The following is a 16,739-nucleotide window of genomic DNA, read 5'->3' on the forward strand; positions in this document are numbered from 1 at the left end:
AACGGCATGTGCGCTATAAAAACTCAAACGCCACATCACAACGTGTATGCATTTAGGTCCTTAAAATATTCAGATGTTGCTCAGCGAATGACATCGTTAGTCAGACAAATATTGGCACAACTGCCTTGTCATTAGAGTAGCAAATATTAGAAAACATGTAGACAATGCTAAGAATAATTTTGAGATTCTTCATCTCCTGGACTCAACTTCGAAGTATTCTAAGCACCATGACATCAGAACTCCCAGCAGGACATCACAATGACTACCATAAAACGCGCAGAATATGTACTTTGAGGTGTACCACCACCTCCGTAGTATAATTTGTGTCTCCGCTGCAAGTACGACTAAAACGCGCCTGTCTTTTAGCATAAGCTCACCTTCGGTCAAATTCAACAATCTCCAGAGCTTCATGCATTTGAAGCATTGAAAGATGAACAAATGTCCGACTTTTTCATCGTTTCTACAAATATTTCCAGTTTACTTGAGGATTTTGCGCTTGGCCTCGTAGATGTAACTTAGCACGACAACCGCAGCTGCAACTCCCACACCAACGGCAGCTTGTCCAAGGACGGCAGTTGAACTTTGATAAGCTTCTACCGCTGATTTGCTGTTGGCAGACTGAGTTGAGAAAGCAGGAGAGGTGTCTTTGCAGCCCAACTCAGATAGCTTCTTATGAGATACAGCATAATCACGGAAGAAAGCATCCTCATCCTGTAATATGATTATAAATAGTCATTCAATCACACAGATACATTTTTAAACATATTGTCTAAACAGAAAACATGGTAAAGTAACAAACCCTCACCAACTTGCAAAAGTTACAGTACCAAAACAACGAAGGACGCACTTCAAGGATAATCTAAAAACCACGTACACCGAGGGGTAGCTAGTTGCAAAATACTAAAGACCAAGTAAAGTTAAAAAAGGAAGTTTACCCTGGCATAAAGCTCCACCCATGGCTTAAAAGCAGGGTCCTCCAATAATGCCTTGTCTGTGGGCAAGAGCAAGAGGCCATCTGACCCTCCCCTCAGTAATTCCCTGCACATAACCATCTAGGTTTTAGTCACATCCGAAAAGTTAAAAGAGTCGTGAGAGCTGACTAATATCCTCCTGTCTCCATTAAGCAGACTTACAAAGAACAAGTACAGAAAAGACGGTCCAAAATTCAGACTATGCTGCATACACAAGCTGGGAACAAAACTAGCCAACATTCATCTCGGCATTCACACACTGTCTAAAACACTGCTATCCACTACCAAGAACGAATATGTTCTTGTTTCTAACAAACCGAGAGGAAGCAACGTCCAAATGAGCAGTCATCCACGCTTCGAATGCTTGCAGACAAAGTACTTTCATGCCACTTGTCTGCAATCGATACAATGACCAAAACTTGACCCTCACTCATCATTAGAGATTACTTACTGAAAGTAAGTGTTGTCAAATTTGAGTGGGTTGGATGTCCATGGACCTTCAAATCCAGATCTATCCTTGTGAGCTCTTCCCTGCATTTCATAGACATCCAATTAGCATCAACACCCATGATTATGTATCAATGTATCTAAAGAACACATGTCAAAGCTGTCAAGGTTTAGTTAATTACCAAAGTGTGACCCCCAGACAAAGCAACTATGTCTCTGTCGGACAGTCCCATGCGATAGAAGATATCTTTCAGATGCGAGGGTCCTGCTTGACAAGAATATGACAAATCGTATGACGAAGAAATTTACAGCTCGAAACGTTATAAAAGCCTGATGTTTGCTAGATATTGACCATTTTGAAAACTTAAGTCAGGAACCGGTAAAGTACTATAACGAACAACCTGGTGACTAAGATATCGAACCAATACACGATTCACATACCTTTTTTGGCATCGGGCAATCTCCCTTCGGGTGGAGTGGCAACTGAATCCTGCAATCAAAAAAAGTTGCACCTACATTTCAAAACCATGGGTTCCCCCTGAATTTCAAAAAATAAATACTCCTACCTCGTGCACTTGTCCACTGGATCACAAATTAAAAAGTAACAATCACTTAAGGTATGGAGTTACCTTGCGCCCAGCAACAAACTCAATAGTTGGACCTCCAGTTACTTCAACAGCCACCACGCCTGCGAGCTGCACGACATAGTCATAGAGAAATCTCAGACAAAGCGTATGAGAATTGAAAACAAATTAGTGAAATTTTTTAACATCATCCCATGATGTGCGATCCGAGTGTAGCTACATATGCATCGTAGCAGAAACTTGATATGCTCCAAACCTAGAGAAAAGATCAGAAAGATAACCTGGTAAAGATCCGCGTATGTGATGACAGGGTACTTCGATTTCATGGCTTCTGTTACCCCAAAAAACAAAAACAACTCATCAGACACCTGGGCTAAGATACAAAACATTGTGTTCAAGTCTCTCATACATATATATATATATATATATATATACACACATTCGTGTAAACACTTCAAACAGTGTACAAATGGTTCTCATTACCGCAAAAATCTATGGCAATTTTAAGGCCATTGTTTGCTCCATGGGTATACTCGCGCTCGCTACGAATGGAACCGTTCGGACCTCCAGTCCTAGTGCTTGCGTCATACGTGCCAGCATCATGCCACCTACACAATGTATCATTGTAAAATTAAGAACTACAACAAAAAAAAGTCCCAACGTAATTACGTGCTCACAGCTCGTCAGAATTAAAAGTTCAAATCTTAATTTCGGATGTAGTTAAGAAGAAGACATGGTAATGATGTCATCGGACCCTAAACACTGCCAAATAATTCCGTTGCAGAAATCTTACATAAAGCTTCCACAGATCTGGTTTGAAAGAAAGCCAACAATAGCTAGCAGCAAGTGCAATAAAGTTTGTATCTGTTTGTTCCAACAAAATAACCAGAGTTCAACTCCCAACTACTTAGAATTTTTATAGACAAAAGAAAGAGAGAACGAAGTAAAATCTATGAACTTAAATTGGTTGTTGAAGTGCAACCACTCGAAAAAATGAATTTAATCTTTCTGCATTGCTACTAGGATACAAGAGCTAATCATTACAATCCTCGTCGAGAAGGTGTGGACCAAAGTTACGAACAGGGAAAACACTGTAAATTACGGCAGTAGTACTCTGTTCCAGCTGCGAGAGAAAGGCATATTAGGCTACGAAACAGCGAAAGAGAAGAGGAGATTTCTACTCAGAGCGTCACAAGCCTCAAGTCCAGACTAACGAGGTTGTCAAACGGTAATCATGCGCCAATTTGGTCGTCAATACATCAAAAGGTTAAGACACCGTACGCAAGGCGGAGCATGAGAGGAGCACAGTTCTTCTCAGCTATGAAAGCTCGTAGGTCCCGGCGAGCCTTCTCTATACACGTCTTGTACTCATCGTCAACCACTGGAGCCGGCATCTTGATCGCACTACGTCACAAAATCAGTACTGCAGCCGGTAAAACCCTGCTAAGCCAAACTTGATTAAAGATGCGAGCATCACCAATTAAGTGTTACACGTGCCTAAACAGAAAGAAACGTAAACATCGATGACATACGAACAATGCAAAATTACATACATACAGCTTCTCTCTCTTCACAAAATTCGCATACCACACACTCGTTCGATCTCAATATTTCTACCACGCATTTTCTTGCAAGAACTACAAACACAAAGAAATGTTATTAATTTTTTAGATATTCAAGATTAAAACAACCATAGAAAGCAGACATCGTTATTCAGCAATATCTCAAAAAAAACTGCGAAACGATCCCAACGACGAAATACCGGGTGGATCACTCCATCCAACACACACAAGCGAACCAATCCATCTTAACATCGCAAAGTACCACAACTGCGGAGCTTAAACACTGTTTACAGCGATCGAATCAGCGACAACACACACACAATACAACTGCCTACAAAAAGAAGCCTCACCTCGACCTCACCACGACCTCAATGGAAACCAACCGCAAGCAAGACACACCGCGACTAATACACCAACTTAATCTGCAAGGGGCCTGCACGACACCGCAACTAAACGCACCGAATGCAACAAAATAGGACCCTCTGGACGCCCAATCCAGTAGCGCAAGTCCCGGTTCGAGCGGCGGGGCGACAAAACGTCGACGATGCAGTTACAGGGGGGGAGGGGGGGGGGGGACGGACCTGAAAAAAGGTCGAGAAAGATGAACAATCTGCAAGTTGCAAAATCAGAGCACCGCGCTTGATCCCACAGGACCACACATGGGAGAGGCGAGACGATGGCGTGGATGGATGTGGATGAGCGAAGTATCATGTTTTCCGTTGCCGTGGAGCTGGTCCTTGAGGGGACCACATAGATAGAAGCGGATGAGGTATAGAAATGACCACAAGAGTCTCCAGTGGAGTGTTCGCTGGAAGCTCAACAGCAGCGCAGTTTTGACCGGAGCTTTTTGCCCGATTCGAGATTATCTTCTCGGAAAACATGTGAACTGTGCCAATGGTGGCGTTGCTGTTCGCTTCTTCGAACTCGACGTTTGTGTCCGTTGAACCGTTGCTCTCCAAATCTAGACGCGTCCTCTCTTTTCTGCGGTGAGAACGCTCTCAGCCTTCGGTCGGTTTCACCACCGCCGGGTTCTGAAAGCCTATCTTGAGGCTTTAGGGTTCACGAACTCCGTCCAATCGGATCTGTTTCCACAATAAATGAATTATCATTTGAATGAGGATTTCTATTTAAAATGTGAGATGTCGATTTTTTAAAAAAACTTTGCGTCGCGATGCTTTCCTTTCTATTCTATCTTTTTCCCCTTTTTCGAAAAATAAGTTCTTAATACTTTCAAAACTAATTTATTATTTTTCATACGCGAGGGCGTGGACAATTTAGATACGTGTAGACTGCCTTGCAGAATTACTTCTTTGATGAAAACTGAAGTTCTTTTGTTTGAAATGCTGTATACTACTGTTGTAACACAAAAAGCAAAGGGAGAGATATCAAGGCAAATTTAACCCCTCAATAGTGCAGGTAGTTTGTATACTATACATGATACAATTCACGTCTTCTTTAATGACGTAGACGTGAAGTTGGAAATCGTTTCTGCTCTATCGCGTGCACTTCATGACGTAAAGATATAACCTGAAGATGTTTTTAGTTCGGACACAATCGAGCAGTGAACAAGTTATGGTCTGCATGAGATTTGAAGTGCTTCAGTAAGTAACATGCCGAGTCAGCAGAAACAGATAATCCACTTTCTCAGCTGAAGAGACGAACTCTCAGTGAAAATTTACTCGGTCACACTAGGAAGAACCTTGTTACAGTTCCACGTATACACGTGTTCACGGCTAGGCTCCCGGCGTACGTCACTAGCTCTCAGATGGGCATTAATGCATGTGTTCGTATTGAGTAGTAGGGAATCCAGCGGAGAATTATGCAGAGTTGTCGGACATAGCATTACTTAACTCATCGTTGCAATGTAGCTGATAGATCTAGAGAACATGCCCGCTTCAAAAATACCCTGAAGGCTCGACAGTCTCTGATAAAGTTCTCGATTGATGAGGCGGAGTTGTAACGTGAGCAGCTCATGCTTGAGTTCGAAGCAGTTTAACATTCTTGCCTGAATACTCCGATACCGTACGCATGACCTTTGACGAGTTTTAAAGCCGTTTTGTTTGAGCAACCGATATTATCGAAGCAACCAATGCAGGGTTGTTGAGCAACTGGCACAAAGATACGAATCATATGCCGTGTCCTTTCGTGTCATGTCAACCATAGGATGCAAATGGCGACATAAAGAAACCAAACACATCAACTGTAATAAGCAATGGTACCCTGTTCAACTTTACTTAACCAGAAGCCAGGTGAAGTGCACTGAACATGAAGCAGGCGAAGGACATTAAGCCAGTCAGCGTCCACTGTCGCTAGCAGTTTACTTCTTCTCTTCCTTCTCAGCCTGCTCGGCCTTTTTCTTACGAACGCCTACCAACCTCTCGTTCATCCTCTCCTGACGGAGCTTGTAGTACCCCTTCTGGGACTTCATTTCATCAGTGACAGATACGATCTCTACGGTAGGTCGGGGCTTAACGATTGGCAAGACTGATCTAGTAACCTGGGTTGCACTCGACAACTCCTCGGCGGTTGCATCTCCAGCCTGAATAAACAAGACGTAATTGTTAACCAGGATACAAGTACTGAAATAGCACCAATGGCTGATGAAAACAATGATACATTTCTACTGACGACCGCATCAAGGTTCCTCACCAATACAACTGAAAAATAAAAAAAAACACACATTACGTGACTCACGACCCGCAACTGTACCGCTACTTTAAAAATCTCCCATTCTATAGTAAAAGAAGAATAAAAATAAAAAAATCTCGTACCTTCGACTTGCGAGCGCGTCTGGGGAAGACAACCAACTTGGCCCTGTAGGTGTTAAGTCGGTTGACATTCTCCTGAAGACTTTCCAGGCATCGATTTTTGCGACGGTGATCAACAGCGATACCGATGGTGGGTGCAAGCTTCTTTGGGATACCGGCAGCCTGGTTCAAGACATGTAGTCGTCAGAAAAACCGAGGGAGGAATTACACAATGCCATGAATGTAGAAGACAATGACTGTCCAAAAACCCTGACAGTGCTACCAAGCTTCACAATTCGCAAGTGGGATTGAGTGTCATACATTTTCTTGTTCAGAAAACGGATAAACTTATAATTATAGTTCCATGAAGTAAGATTCTTCTAATTCAGCTATCCACTTTGAAAAAGATTTCGATATCGTAAAGTCGAATACTAAGCTCTCAAAAACCATGTTTATACTGCAATGAGAACCTAGAAGTAACATACTACATTTGGAACTGATCAGCGATTGTTTTAGAACGATCCTGAGCGAGATGCAAATTCTTAAAAGGGTTAGAAAACATATAAAGAGGAAGTAATACCTTTAACTCGTCCAAGGTGAAGCCGCGTCCTGCACGGATCTTGGCATTGTACCTCAACGTCTGAGAGTGCACAACGGGGCGGAGTGGACCAGCAGTAGGGCGTGGGAAAACAGCCGCAGCCTTCTTCTGGCGCGCTGATAAGCAAAGCATTAGAGACAATTAAGCAGTGTCATGCCACATAAATAATTGTACCAACGAAGAAACAATTTAACATATATTCATTACATTCGCTTCAATGACTGTATTCAGTTCATAAACATTGGGTACTTTAGAAATCAACACCTCCGCGATGAGTTCGAAATAAAAAAAACATTGAGGTCCTCTGTAGACATGCATTCTAAAATCCCTCTATGGTTGTAGACGCATTGATCACGCGTGGGATTTCATTACTAAATTAATTAACTAATCCATAATCAAAAGACGGAGGATAACAAAGCCTAAACCTCACCCGTTCTTCTTCTTTTCTTGCGTGCGGGCTGGTTGAACCAAGTCCTCACATAGTTCTGCCAGTCCTTCTTGAAGTGACCATTGGGAATGACGTTGTTATGCTTCACCATGGTGCTAGACCTGCGAGCAACACCATCAGAAACCCTACGTTTTTTTTCCCACAGACCTAAACCCTGATACAATGCACCATGCAAACTACTGAAGCATCAAGGCGGAGGGCACTCCAATCGGGCCTTCCGATCCTCACAGACACATAAAAACCTATACGATATCCATGAAGGCGCAAGACCAACATAAAAAGAGGCTTAGATGCCGACAACCCTAGATTGATCCAGTGTAACTACTACACAACCGTGCTCACCTTCACAAAAAAAAATTGAACAAGCACAAGAAGAAGAAGCGTAGAGAACACAGTGCAAGGAAGGGGAATTGATGGGAGAGGGAGAGACAGGGGGAGTACCTCCAGGAGTACGCAGGAGGGGCTGCGGAGCACGCTGGCGATGGAGGCCAGGGGAGAAAGAGAGTGTGTATCACACTTGCTTCCTCTATCAGGGGGAGCGTTGCAACCCTAATGGGTGACGGCCTTGGTGGATCGTCCCGCGTTCCCTCCCACTTGTTCCCATCCTTCCTTGCCCTAACCGGGCGTTCCCTAGAGTTCACTCCGAATGTCATAATTCCTAATGAAAAAATGATCAGACAGACACAAAAACAGATTGGGAAGTTTCACATTGTCATAAGACGTGAAGATTTATATCATTTATTTGGTTGTACTCCATATGCTTTTTGAGAGGTTACTTTTATTTTTTTTTATTTTCTTATTGATTCAAACACTTTATGGAATTTTGAATGGAGTGGATTGTTTTAAATAATTTTGGAAATGTATTTAAGGATATGCAAGTTTCAAGAATTTATGATCTGAAAATGATGAACTGAAAAAAATGGATTTTGTCCATAATTAGCTCTTGTGTGCACATGTATGTATCATAGACATAAATATTTACTCTAATGTTTACCTATATGATTAAATAGAAGTAGGTAAAAGTAGATTCATTTCATAATATTTTCTAGAAAAGCTTCTTAGAAGCTTTACAGATGCTACTTTGACTTTACATGTGTTTGTAATTTATTGATAGATTAAAAACTTGGTCAACAAGTTAACCATGTATTAGTAGCTTGCGGAACAAACTATATGGCATATATATAGAATACTTACCTTACATGTTAAGATATGTATCTTGTAAAGTCAACACGTTTTGGAGGTCCTATAGGACACTGCTACATAGTTCCTAAGAATATATATAGAGATAATAGTGAAGCCTTCATCATTCTTTTCAACACCTTTCTAGATTTTAGTCTTATTTTAAGATTTTCTAGTCTTCTTGTCTTAGGCAATAGCTATTCTAGTTTAATACCATATCATCCTTAAGTGACTTTCTAGTTCTTTTGAGTAACACAAGAGTGTATTAAAGATTTCTTTCTTCAAGATTCATATTCTTGACAATTTGACAAGAATGTTAACTTACTATTTCTATCTTGTTTTAGAAGTGAGTGCATCACCTCACTTCTATTGTTGTATTTTGAAGGTTAGAAACTATCCACCTTTAAACAAATAATCTTATTTTTTAATACTATTTTTTTATATAAAGAGAGTAAATTATTCCTCTTTGTAAAAAATTTTATTTTATATTAAAAGTTGTAAATTATGCTCTTTTAATTTAACTTTTTGAATTTGTTTGAGTTGTTTATGAAAGGAAAGATTATAGATGCTACTCTCAGCAGAAGTGAGAATAGATTTGCAACTATTGGAGATCTTTATGAGCTTGCTAATATTCTAAGAGAAGAAATCTCATGTATTTCCAATGTGAAACATGAAGGTATTTTTCCTATACCTACAGAAGAAGTTCAAAATTTGTGTCAAAAAGTTGTGCAGTTGAAGGAAGTAAGTAGATCGGCCTCAAAACCAAATCCAAGAAGTTTTGCTTCTACAAATATGACAAGGACAAGGATTACTATGCCTAAGAAGTTTGATGGAATAAGATCAAAATTTTGAAGATTTTACAACAAGTCAAGGTCTATCTAAGTTTGCATCCCTTCCAATACCTTGATGGATTTATTCAAGTCAGATTCATAGGCTCACTTTTATTACAAAGTGCTCTCTCTTGATTTGCACCTTTAATCAAAAAAGATTCTCAACTTCTTTATGATTTGAATTCATTTCTAGAAGTATTTATGGCTACATTTAAAAAATATAATTGAAAAAAAGTAGCAAAGATCAAGCTCTTATCTTTATGACAAGGATCATAGTCAACCACTATATATGCTGTTGAATTCCAAAACCTTGCTTGTGATGTAGATTGGAATTGCAAAGCCTTTATCAATCAATTTTGATATATGTTAAAAGATAATATCAAAGATTTTTTATTGACAATATCAAAGGTAAAATCTTTAAAATAATTTATTACTCAAGTCATTATATGCAATAATTGATTATTTGAAAGACGTCAAGAACAAAGACTTAATTGAAGAGAAATAAGTCAAATAATGATGACAACTCCTAAATTTTCAGAAACTTATTCATCAAAGCCACAACCAATGCAAATTGATATAGTAGGTTTTAAATCCCTCACAAAATAGAAAAAGACTCGACAACGTTAAGAGGGCTTATGTTTATATTATAGAAAAGCTAAATATATTGTACAATATTTTCCAAAGTAATAATATAATTATTAAATAAAAAGCATGGTTGCAAAAAAAAATAATGTATCAAAAAATGAGTTTTTCCAGCTACAATAGGAACTGTGTGCTTGATATCTTATGTAACTCCTAACAAAGATTATATTCTATCCTTATAACCTTAATTTTTTTAGTCATTTAATCTAAAATCTTCTAAGTTAAGTAGAAATACATAATTCTAGTATATCCAAATCCTTATTAGTAGGTACAAGAACTTTCATGCATACCATAAAAGAAGGAACATCTTTTGTTATATATGCCATGCCCATTTCTAATGGTGAAAAGACTTCAAATAATATTATTAGAATTCAAGTATTAAGATTTCTAAGGCATTTTTGAAAAAAAAATTTATATAATTTTTTAAAACATTATCTTTATGATTATTCTATTAATCTTCAAGAAAGATCTCAACCACATTTTGGACTAATCTATAGCCTATCACAAAATGAATTGGCTACACTTAAGAAATATATTGATGAAAATTTTTCTAAAAATTTCATATGCCATTTCAAATCTCTAATTGGGGCTTTTATCTTAAATTTGAAGAAAAAAGATGGAACTTTGCAAATATGTGTAGACTATTGAAGACTCAACAAGAAAACCATCAAGAATAGGTATCCTCTACTTTTGATTTTAAGACTTCTTAATCAACTTAATCAAAAAAAGATCTATACAAAATAGATCTACAAGGAACATATAATGTGGTACACATTAAAGAATGAGATAAATAGAAAACTATGTTTTAAACTAGGTATGGGTATTTTGAATATAATATCATGTCTTTTGGAGTCATGAATGCACCAACTAATTTTAAACATGTAATAAATGACGTCTTTTGTGAATTTGTTGATGATTTTTATGTCTATTATTTGAATGATATCTTAATCTATTCTAAGAACATAGAAAAACAAGAAGTTTATGTTTGTCATGTGTTACAAAAACTTTGAAATGCAAGATTATATATTAAGTTAGAAAAGTGTGTATTCTATATTACTCAATTTGACTTCTTAGGATACATCTTTTCCAATGTAGGGCTAATGTTGGATCCAAAAAAGATTTAAACTATCTTGGATTGAAGGATTTTAAAAATAATAAGAATTGTACAATGCTTTTTGAGCTTTGTCAATTATTATTGGATCTTCATCAAGAATTTTTTTCAAGTTGTAACTCCACTTACACATTTGACTTATAAAGACAAATTAAGTGGAGTAAAGAAGTCGAAGCATTGTTTGATGCTTTAAAAAAGAAGTTTATTTTTACACCAATCTTATATTATGTTAATTTTTTGAAGGTATTTTTTACGAAAATACAATCCATAGATAGATTGGATATCTTGAAAGTTAGAATTTTTTCTAATAGATCAAAGAATCCTTAGATCTATGAAAAAGCTTCTACTATCCGACAAGCCAAAACTTAAAAAATATTTATTTATCAAAGCTAGAGTATTTGTGAGGGCGTTCAAACAGGGCACTATATTTGTTATCTACACAAATCCACAATCAGAATCTATAGCTGCTACAACAATAATTATAGAGGCATATAAGGATTTTGCAGATGTAATTGACAAGAAAAATATAGACATTTTGCCAAAGCTATGTCTTAATGATTGTGTGATTGACCTTCAAGAAGGTGCTCAACTGCCATTTGGATCGATCTATAATTTATTTTAGAATAAGCTTGTGACTTTAAAGGAGTACATTGATGAAAATATATCTAAGAATTTTATTTAACATTCCAAGTCATGAGCTGGTGCTTTCATATTATTTATAAAGAAGAAAGATGGATCCTTACAAATGTGTGTAGATTATCGCGGTCTTAATAAAATCACAATAAAGAATTGATATCCATTGCCATTGATATTCAATCTTCTTAATCAACTTAACCAAGCAAAGATCATTATAAAATTTAATCTACAAGGCTCGTATAATTTGGTATGTATTAAAGATGGAGATGAATGGAAGACAACATTTTATACCAAGTATGGACATTTTGAATATAATATCATGTCTTTTAGACTTACTAATGTATCAACCATATTTCAACCCTTAATATGGTAGTCATCGATTGGGCAAAGCTAAAAATTATATGTAATGTCCAATACTTTCTTAGATTTATAAATATCTATATAGTTTTTCTTAAAAGTTACTCTAAGATCATTGCTCCACTTTTATGGTTTACATACAAGGACAAGTTCGATTGAGGCCTTGAAGTAGAGGAAGCGTTTCAAAGCTTAAAAGATGCTTTCACAATAGCTTCAATTTTTGTATATTCACATTCCAACAAGCCTTATTTTATGGAGATCGATGCTTCAAACTATGCATTGGGAGATATGAAGAAGTTAGCAAACTTCATCTAATTGCATTCCATTCTAGAAAATTCTCAGCGGTGGAAATCAACTACAAAATCCATAATAAAGAACTACTTGCCATCATGGATTCTTTCCAAGAATGGTGTCACTTTTTTTGAAGGCACCTCTCATCAAATGACTATATATATAGATCACAAGAGTCTTGAATACTTTATGTTAGCTCAAATCTTGAACCATTGTCAATTCTGTTGGAATATATCTTTATTATAATTTGACTTTTGCATCACGTATTGACCCAAAAGTCAATAAGGATTATCAGATGCATTATTAAGACATTCCTACCTTGAATCCAAAAAAGGCAAGGCAACATATGTTCAACAATAAATAATCTTATTAAAGCCTAAGTAATTTCATCTTTGAGCAATCAATGTATCAATACCTATGGATTTATCATTTCTTGATTAAGTTTGTAAAGCCTCAAACATAGACCCTCTTATTCTTAATATCAAGCATCTTGTCAACATCCTTTCTAAAGAGTCTTCTAAATTCAAGTATGAAGTTAACTTCTAATTCTTTGAAGAATGTTTGTTCATTCTTGAAGGACCAACTCACTTGCGTGTTATTCAAATATGCCATGACTTCTCTACAGTCAAACATTTTGGATTCAATAAGACCTTGGAACTTCTGTCTATAGACTTTTGGTGGCCTAAAATGTGGAAGGACGTTAAGAAATTTGTACTATTATATGATACTTGTTCAAGGTCAAAGAAGCCTTGACATCGGCCATATGAACTTTTTCAACCCTATCCTATTCCAAGACAACCGTGATCATCTATCTCTATGGATTTTATTATAGATCTTCTACCATCAAGCTCATTTGACACTATCTTCATAGTTGTGGATTGATTGACCAAGATGACACACTTTATACTTTGCAAGAAATCAATTACTAAAAAGAAATGGTAGGACTTTTTATTGATAATGTGTATTGTTACCTCAGATTGTCAGATGTCATTGTGTTGGTTTGTGGGCCACAATTTGCATCAAGATTTTAGAAGGTATTCTTTAAGATTCTCAAGGTTGTCATCAACCTTTCTTCTGCCTTCCATCCTCAAACTGATGGCCAAACAAAGCATGTCAACTAAATTCTTGAGCAATATTTGAGGTGTACCATCAACTATCAACAAGTTGATTGGACTTCCTACTTGTTGTTGGCAGAGTTTACATATAACAACACAATCAATGCATCTACGCAACAAATGCCATTCTACTCAAACTACAGTCATCATTCAAAGTTGGATATGATAAAACCTTCAAAGTTGGCAATTCCAACAGTAAAGGAGTTTGCTATAAAGATGGCCGAACTTCAAGCAACCACAAAGACTCATCGAGAAAGGGCTCAACAATGTTATAAGCTACTAGCTCATGAATTGAAGAAGGAACATCATCCATTTTAAGTTGGTGATAAAGTATGGCTTCTTTGGCACAATATAAAAACCAATAGGCCATATGATAAGTTGAACTACCGAAGGTTGGGACCATTTGTGATTCAAAAACAAATTAATAAAGTAACTTATTGCTTGGAATTACCTTCATTTATAAAGATTCATCCAATCTTTTATGTTTCACTTTTTGAAAGGTATAAAGAATCAAATATACTAGGTCAAAGAAAACTACTACTTCCTATGGTTGAAGATAATATATTTGGTATAATATCACTTAATATATTTGGTATTGATATATCTTCAGTATGAGCAAAAGAAGGCACCTTCACTAGCTTTTGTCCTTCATAAGGTTCTTTATTACTTAAAAACTTCTTCTTACTTCAAAATTTAGTAGCATCTTCTTCACAAATAGTTCTATTATTTTTTTCTTCAATCATAGCATCATACAAACCATCATATTTGTCTTCATATAAAAATACTTTAATACTAATGACATCAACTGGATCATTCCATCCAGTCATTTTCTTGATAGCTTTAGCTTTCTTGATCATGGCTTCTGTAGTTGGTAAGAAATTAGCCTTAACTACTTTTTACTCAACTGTAACAGAATAAGACTCAATTTCTTTTCCTTATATGGTATTGTTCTTTAATATTTTCTCTTCAATAAAAATTTCATGCCACCTTTTCCAAAACTAGTCTTCAAAGGCTCATATAATCTTGTGAGTCTTATCCTACTCTCTTTAAAATATACAATACCATCTTTGATTGTAGCCTTATAGTTGTCACACTCACCACGCTTATGGTTTGGATTATTATACCACATACATCTTTCCACAAACCCTTTTGAATCTTCAATTAGCTTTGATGACTTTGCTATCTAAGATTTCTTCAACTTAGTCTTTCGACCTTCAAATCTTGTATATCCTTGATCAATTCTTCAAGAGTACCATCTTTGACAGTCTTGATCACCTTTTGAGATGATACTTGATTCTAACATGTAGGCACTAATTCCAACCTTAATATTAAACCATGAGTCTTAATCTTCTATTGTTTAGCCAAAAGTATCACTATTTCTTTTATTAGCTTCTACTTATTTGTAAAACCACTCTTAAGTATCTTGTTTGCTAGATAAAAGAGTAGCTTGTCTTCCAAGTATTCATCAGCTGCTTGCAAGAATAATCTAGTTTTCTTTGTTTTCAAGAGCTGCCTCTCTTGTCGTGATAATTGCTCAAACTTAGTCTCATATTCCTTGATTAATTCATTTGGAGCCATTTGATACCTTTGCTTTTGTTCAATCCACTCCAAAAAAATCACCTTGGCAATTCTTTCTGAATCTTCCTCAAAAAATTCATCTTTCAAGAGTTCTTCAAATTTCTTCTATGATATAATCTCTGCATGCAACTCTTGCATTCTTTTTGTAATTTTTGGTATCATTGCCAAATCAAAGGTAGTGATCTTCATTTCTAGAACTTGATGCTCTTCCATTTCACATGTATAAATCTTTTAGAACTTCATAATATTCCTCCCATCAAACCTTTCAACTTTGTCCACTACTACTTGTAAGGCCTTAGTAGTGCTCCTTTCCTCTCCATGCACATATTACCTTTCTTCCATAAATTGAGCAAATACCTTGAATAAATCATGGATATCCATCCTACTTAATAATGAAAACCCAAGATTTTGATCTCTCATCTTAACTTGTTGAGATAATTAGTGCCTTAAGGCTCTCTCAATAGAAGCACCAATATGTTGGAGTAGAGAGAGTTTGCCTCAAGAAAGCACTGGGCTCCTGGCTGCTACTAATTACTCACTCAAGTCTTGAGATAGGTACTATTATACTAAATATATGAATCTTAAGTTTTTAAAAACATCCAAAATATGATAAAACCTCTAAGTCCTTAAATATCTTTATAGGGTATTATTTCCGAACTTCAAAAACTCATATTGGACCATTCAAACACACTCAAATTTTACATGAAGTATTAATGTACTTATAACAACTACCACAATAAATTTCAACTACAAATTTGTTGTGGATCTTAAGATATCACTAAAATCCTAATATTAGCTTCAAACCCTAGTTTTTATATACTTGTATACAATTTTCTTCATATCTCACAAACTAAGCATTCAAATGCCACAAAATTTCTTTATACAACTTCTTCACATAATAATCTACCTTTTCTAAAAAGTTTGAGCCAAAACTTTGTCCAAAAACTCAAGTTATAGCTCCAATCATTACTATGAATAAAATCACTTACTTATTGTCTTTGATTTAGATGTGCTAATTTTAACTTTCTATAATTTCTTCATCCAAACTCCAAATTTATTAAACAGTATAAGAAAAGTGTAGTTGAAGAAGTGTTCTCTCTAGTCAAAGTCGCTGATCTTTTCTTGCTCTCCATAAATGTATGTTATGCTCCAAAGAGTGACAATAAGTATGAAATTGACACCTTAACTTTGGGTGCCAATAACTCCTTCATAAAAACTCTAAATGACACAAAATTTACACCCAATCAATATCCAAAAACCTGAACTTGCTGACCTTAGCTTCTAAAGCTCAAATAATTTCAAAAAAGAAACCCTAATCTCTAATAAGGCCTTAGGCAGCCTCCTTGAAGCCCATTGGACATGGCCTTCGACAAATAGGAATGAAGATCTCTATTCCTTATCTTCATCCAACCATGCCTTGCTTTCATCCCTCCTAATAAGCCTTCTACTAGTTAAGATTTTTTTCTTTAAGCCCTAATCTCCTCTCAAGGCTTCATATTAAATATTTAGATCTTATAATTTTTTTAAATACTATGAATAAAATAGTTAAAATTCAAAATAAAGTTCTTTATATCCACTCTCTTTAAATTAATCTATTAACCATTCTAACATATACCAAGACTTATGAACATATTATATGTCCT

At 36.2% G+C, this 16,739-nt stretch overlaps 2 protein-coding genes across 23 annotated transcripts; both read right to left on the minus strand.

Annotated features, from left to right (window-relative positions):
• Positions 1-96: 96 nt before the first annotated feature.
• On the minus strand, positions 97-4,359 carry LOC112273052 (putative L-ascorbate peroxidase 4, peroxisomal). Of its 22 annotated transcripts, none has more exons than XM_073535938.2 (11): positions 4,146-4,174; positions 3,590-3,639; positions 3,284-3,442; positions 2,486-2,610; positions 2,284-2,333; positions 2,048-2,113; positions 1,860-1,908; positions 1,601-1,683; positions 1,423-1,502; positions 936-1,038; positions 97-711 (listed from the first exon to the last, which is right to left on the minus strand). In XM_073535938.2, exons 3-11 carry the CDS (start codon positions 3,394-3,396, stop codon positions 478-480), a joined length of 903 nt encoding a protein of 300 aa, XP_073392039.1. In that variant the 5' UTR covers positions 3,397-3,442; positions 3,590-3,639; positions 4,146-4,174; the 3' UTR covers positions 97-477. The 22 variants fall into 22 exon arrangements, with proteins under 22 accessions (XP_073392039.1, XP_090108599.1, XP_073392041.1 ...); XM_090252473.1 differs by having other exon boundaries at positions 3,284-3,425; positions 4,146-4,173; XM_073535940.2 differs by having other exon boundaries at positions 3,560-3,639; positions 4,146-4,173.
• A 1,410-nt stretch (positions 4,360-5,769) lies between these two features.
• Positions 5,770-7,860, minus strand: LOC112276244 (60S ribosomal protein L13-1-like). Its single transcript, NM_001378708.1, has 5 exons — positions 7,799-7,860; positions 7,340-7,458; positions 6,892-7,025; positions 6,336-6,494; positions 5,770-6,103 (listed from the first exon to the last, which is right to left on the minus strand). Exons 2-5 carry the CDS (start codon positions 7,446-7,448, stop codon positions 5,882-5,884), a joined length of 624 nt encoding a protein of 207 aa, NP_001365637.1. The 5' UTR covers positions 7,449-7,458; positions 7,799-7,860; the 3' UTR covers positions 5,770-5,881.
• Positions 7,861-16,739: the final 8,879 nt, after the last annotated feature.

The sequence above is a fragment of the Physcomitrium patens genome, chromosome 1, assembly GCF_059467195.1.
Source record: "Physcomitrium patens ecotype Gransden chromosome 1, ASM5946719v1, whole genome shotgun sequence".
Classification (NCBI taxonomy): domain Eukaryota; kingdom Viridiplantae; phylum Streptophyta; class Bryopsida; order Funariales; family Funariaceae; genus Physcomitrium; species Physcomitrium patens.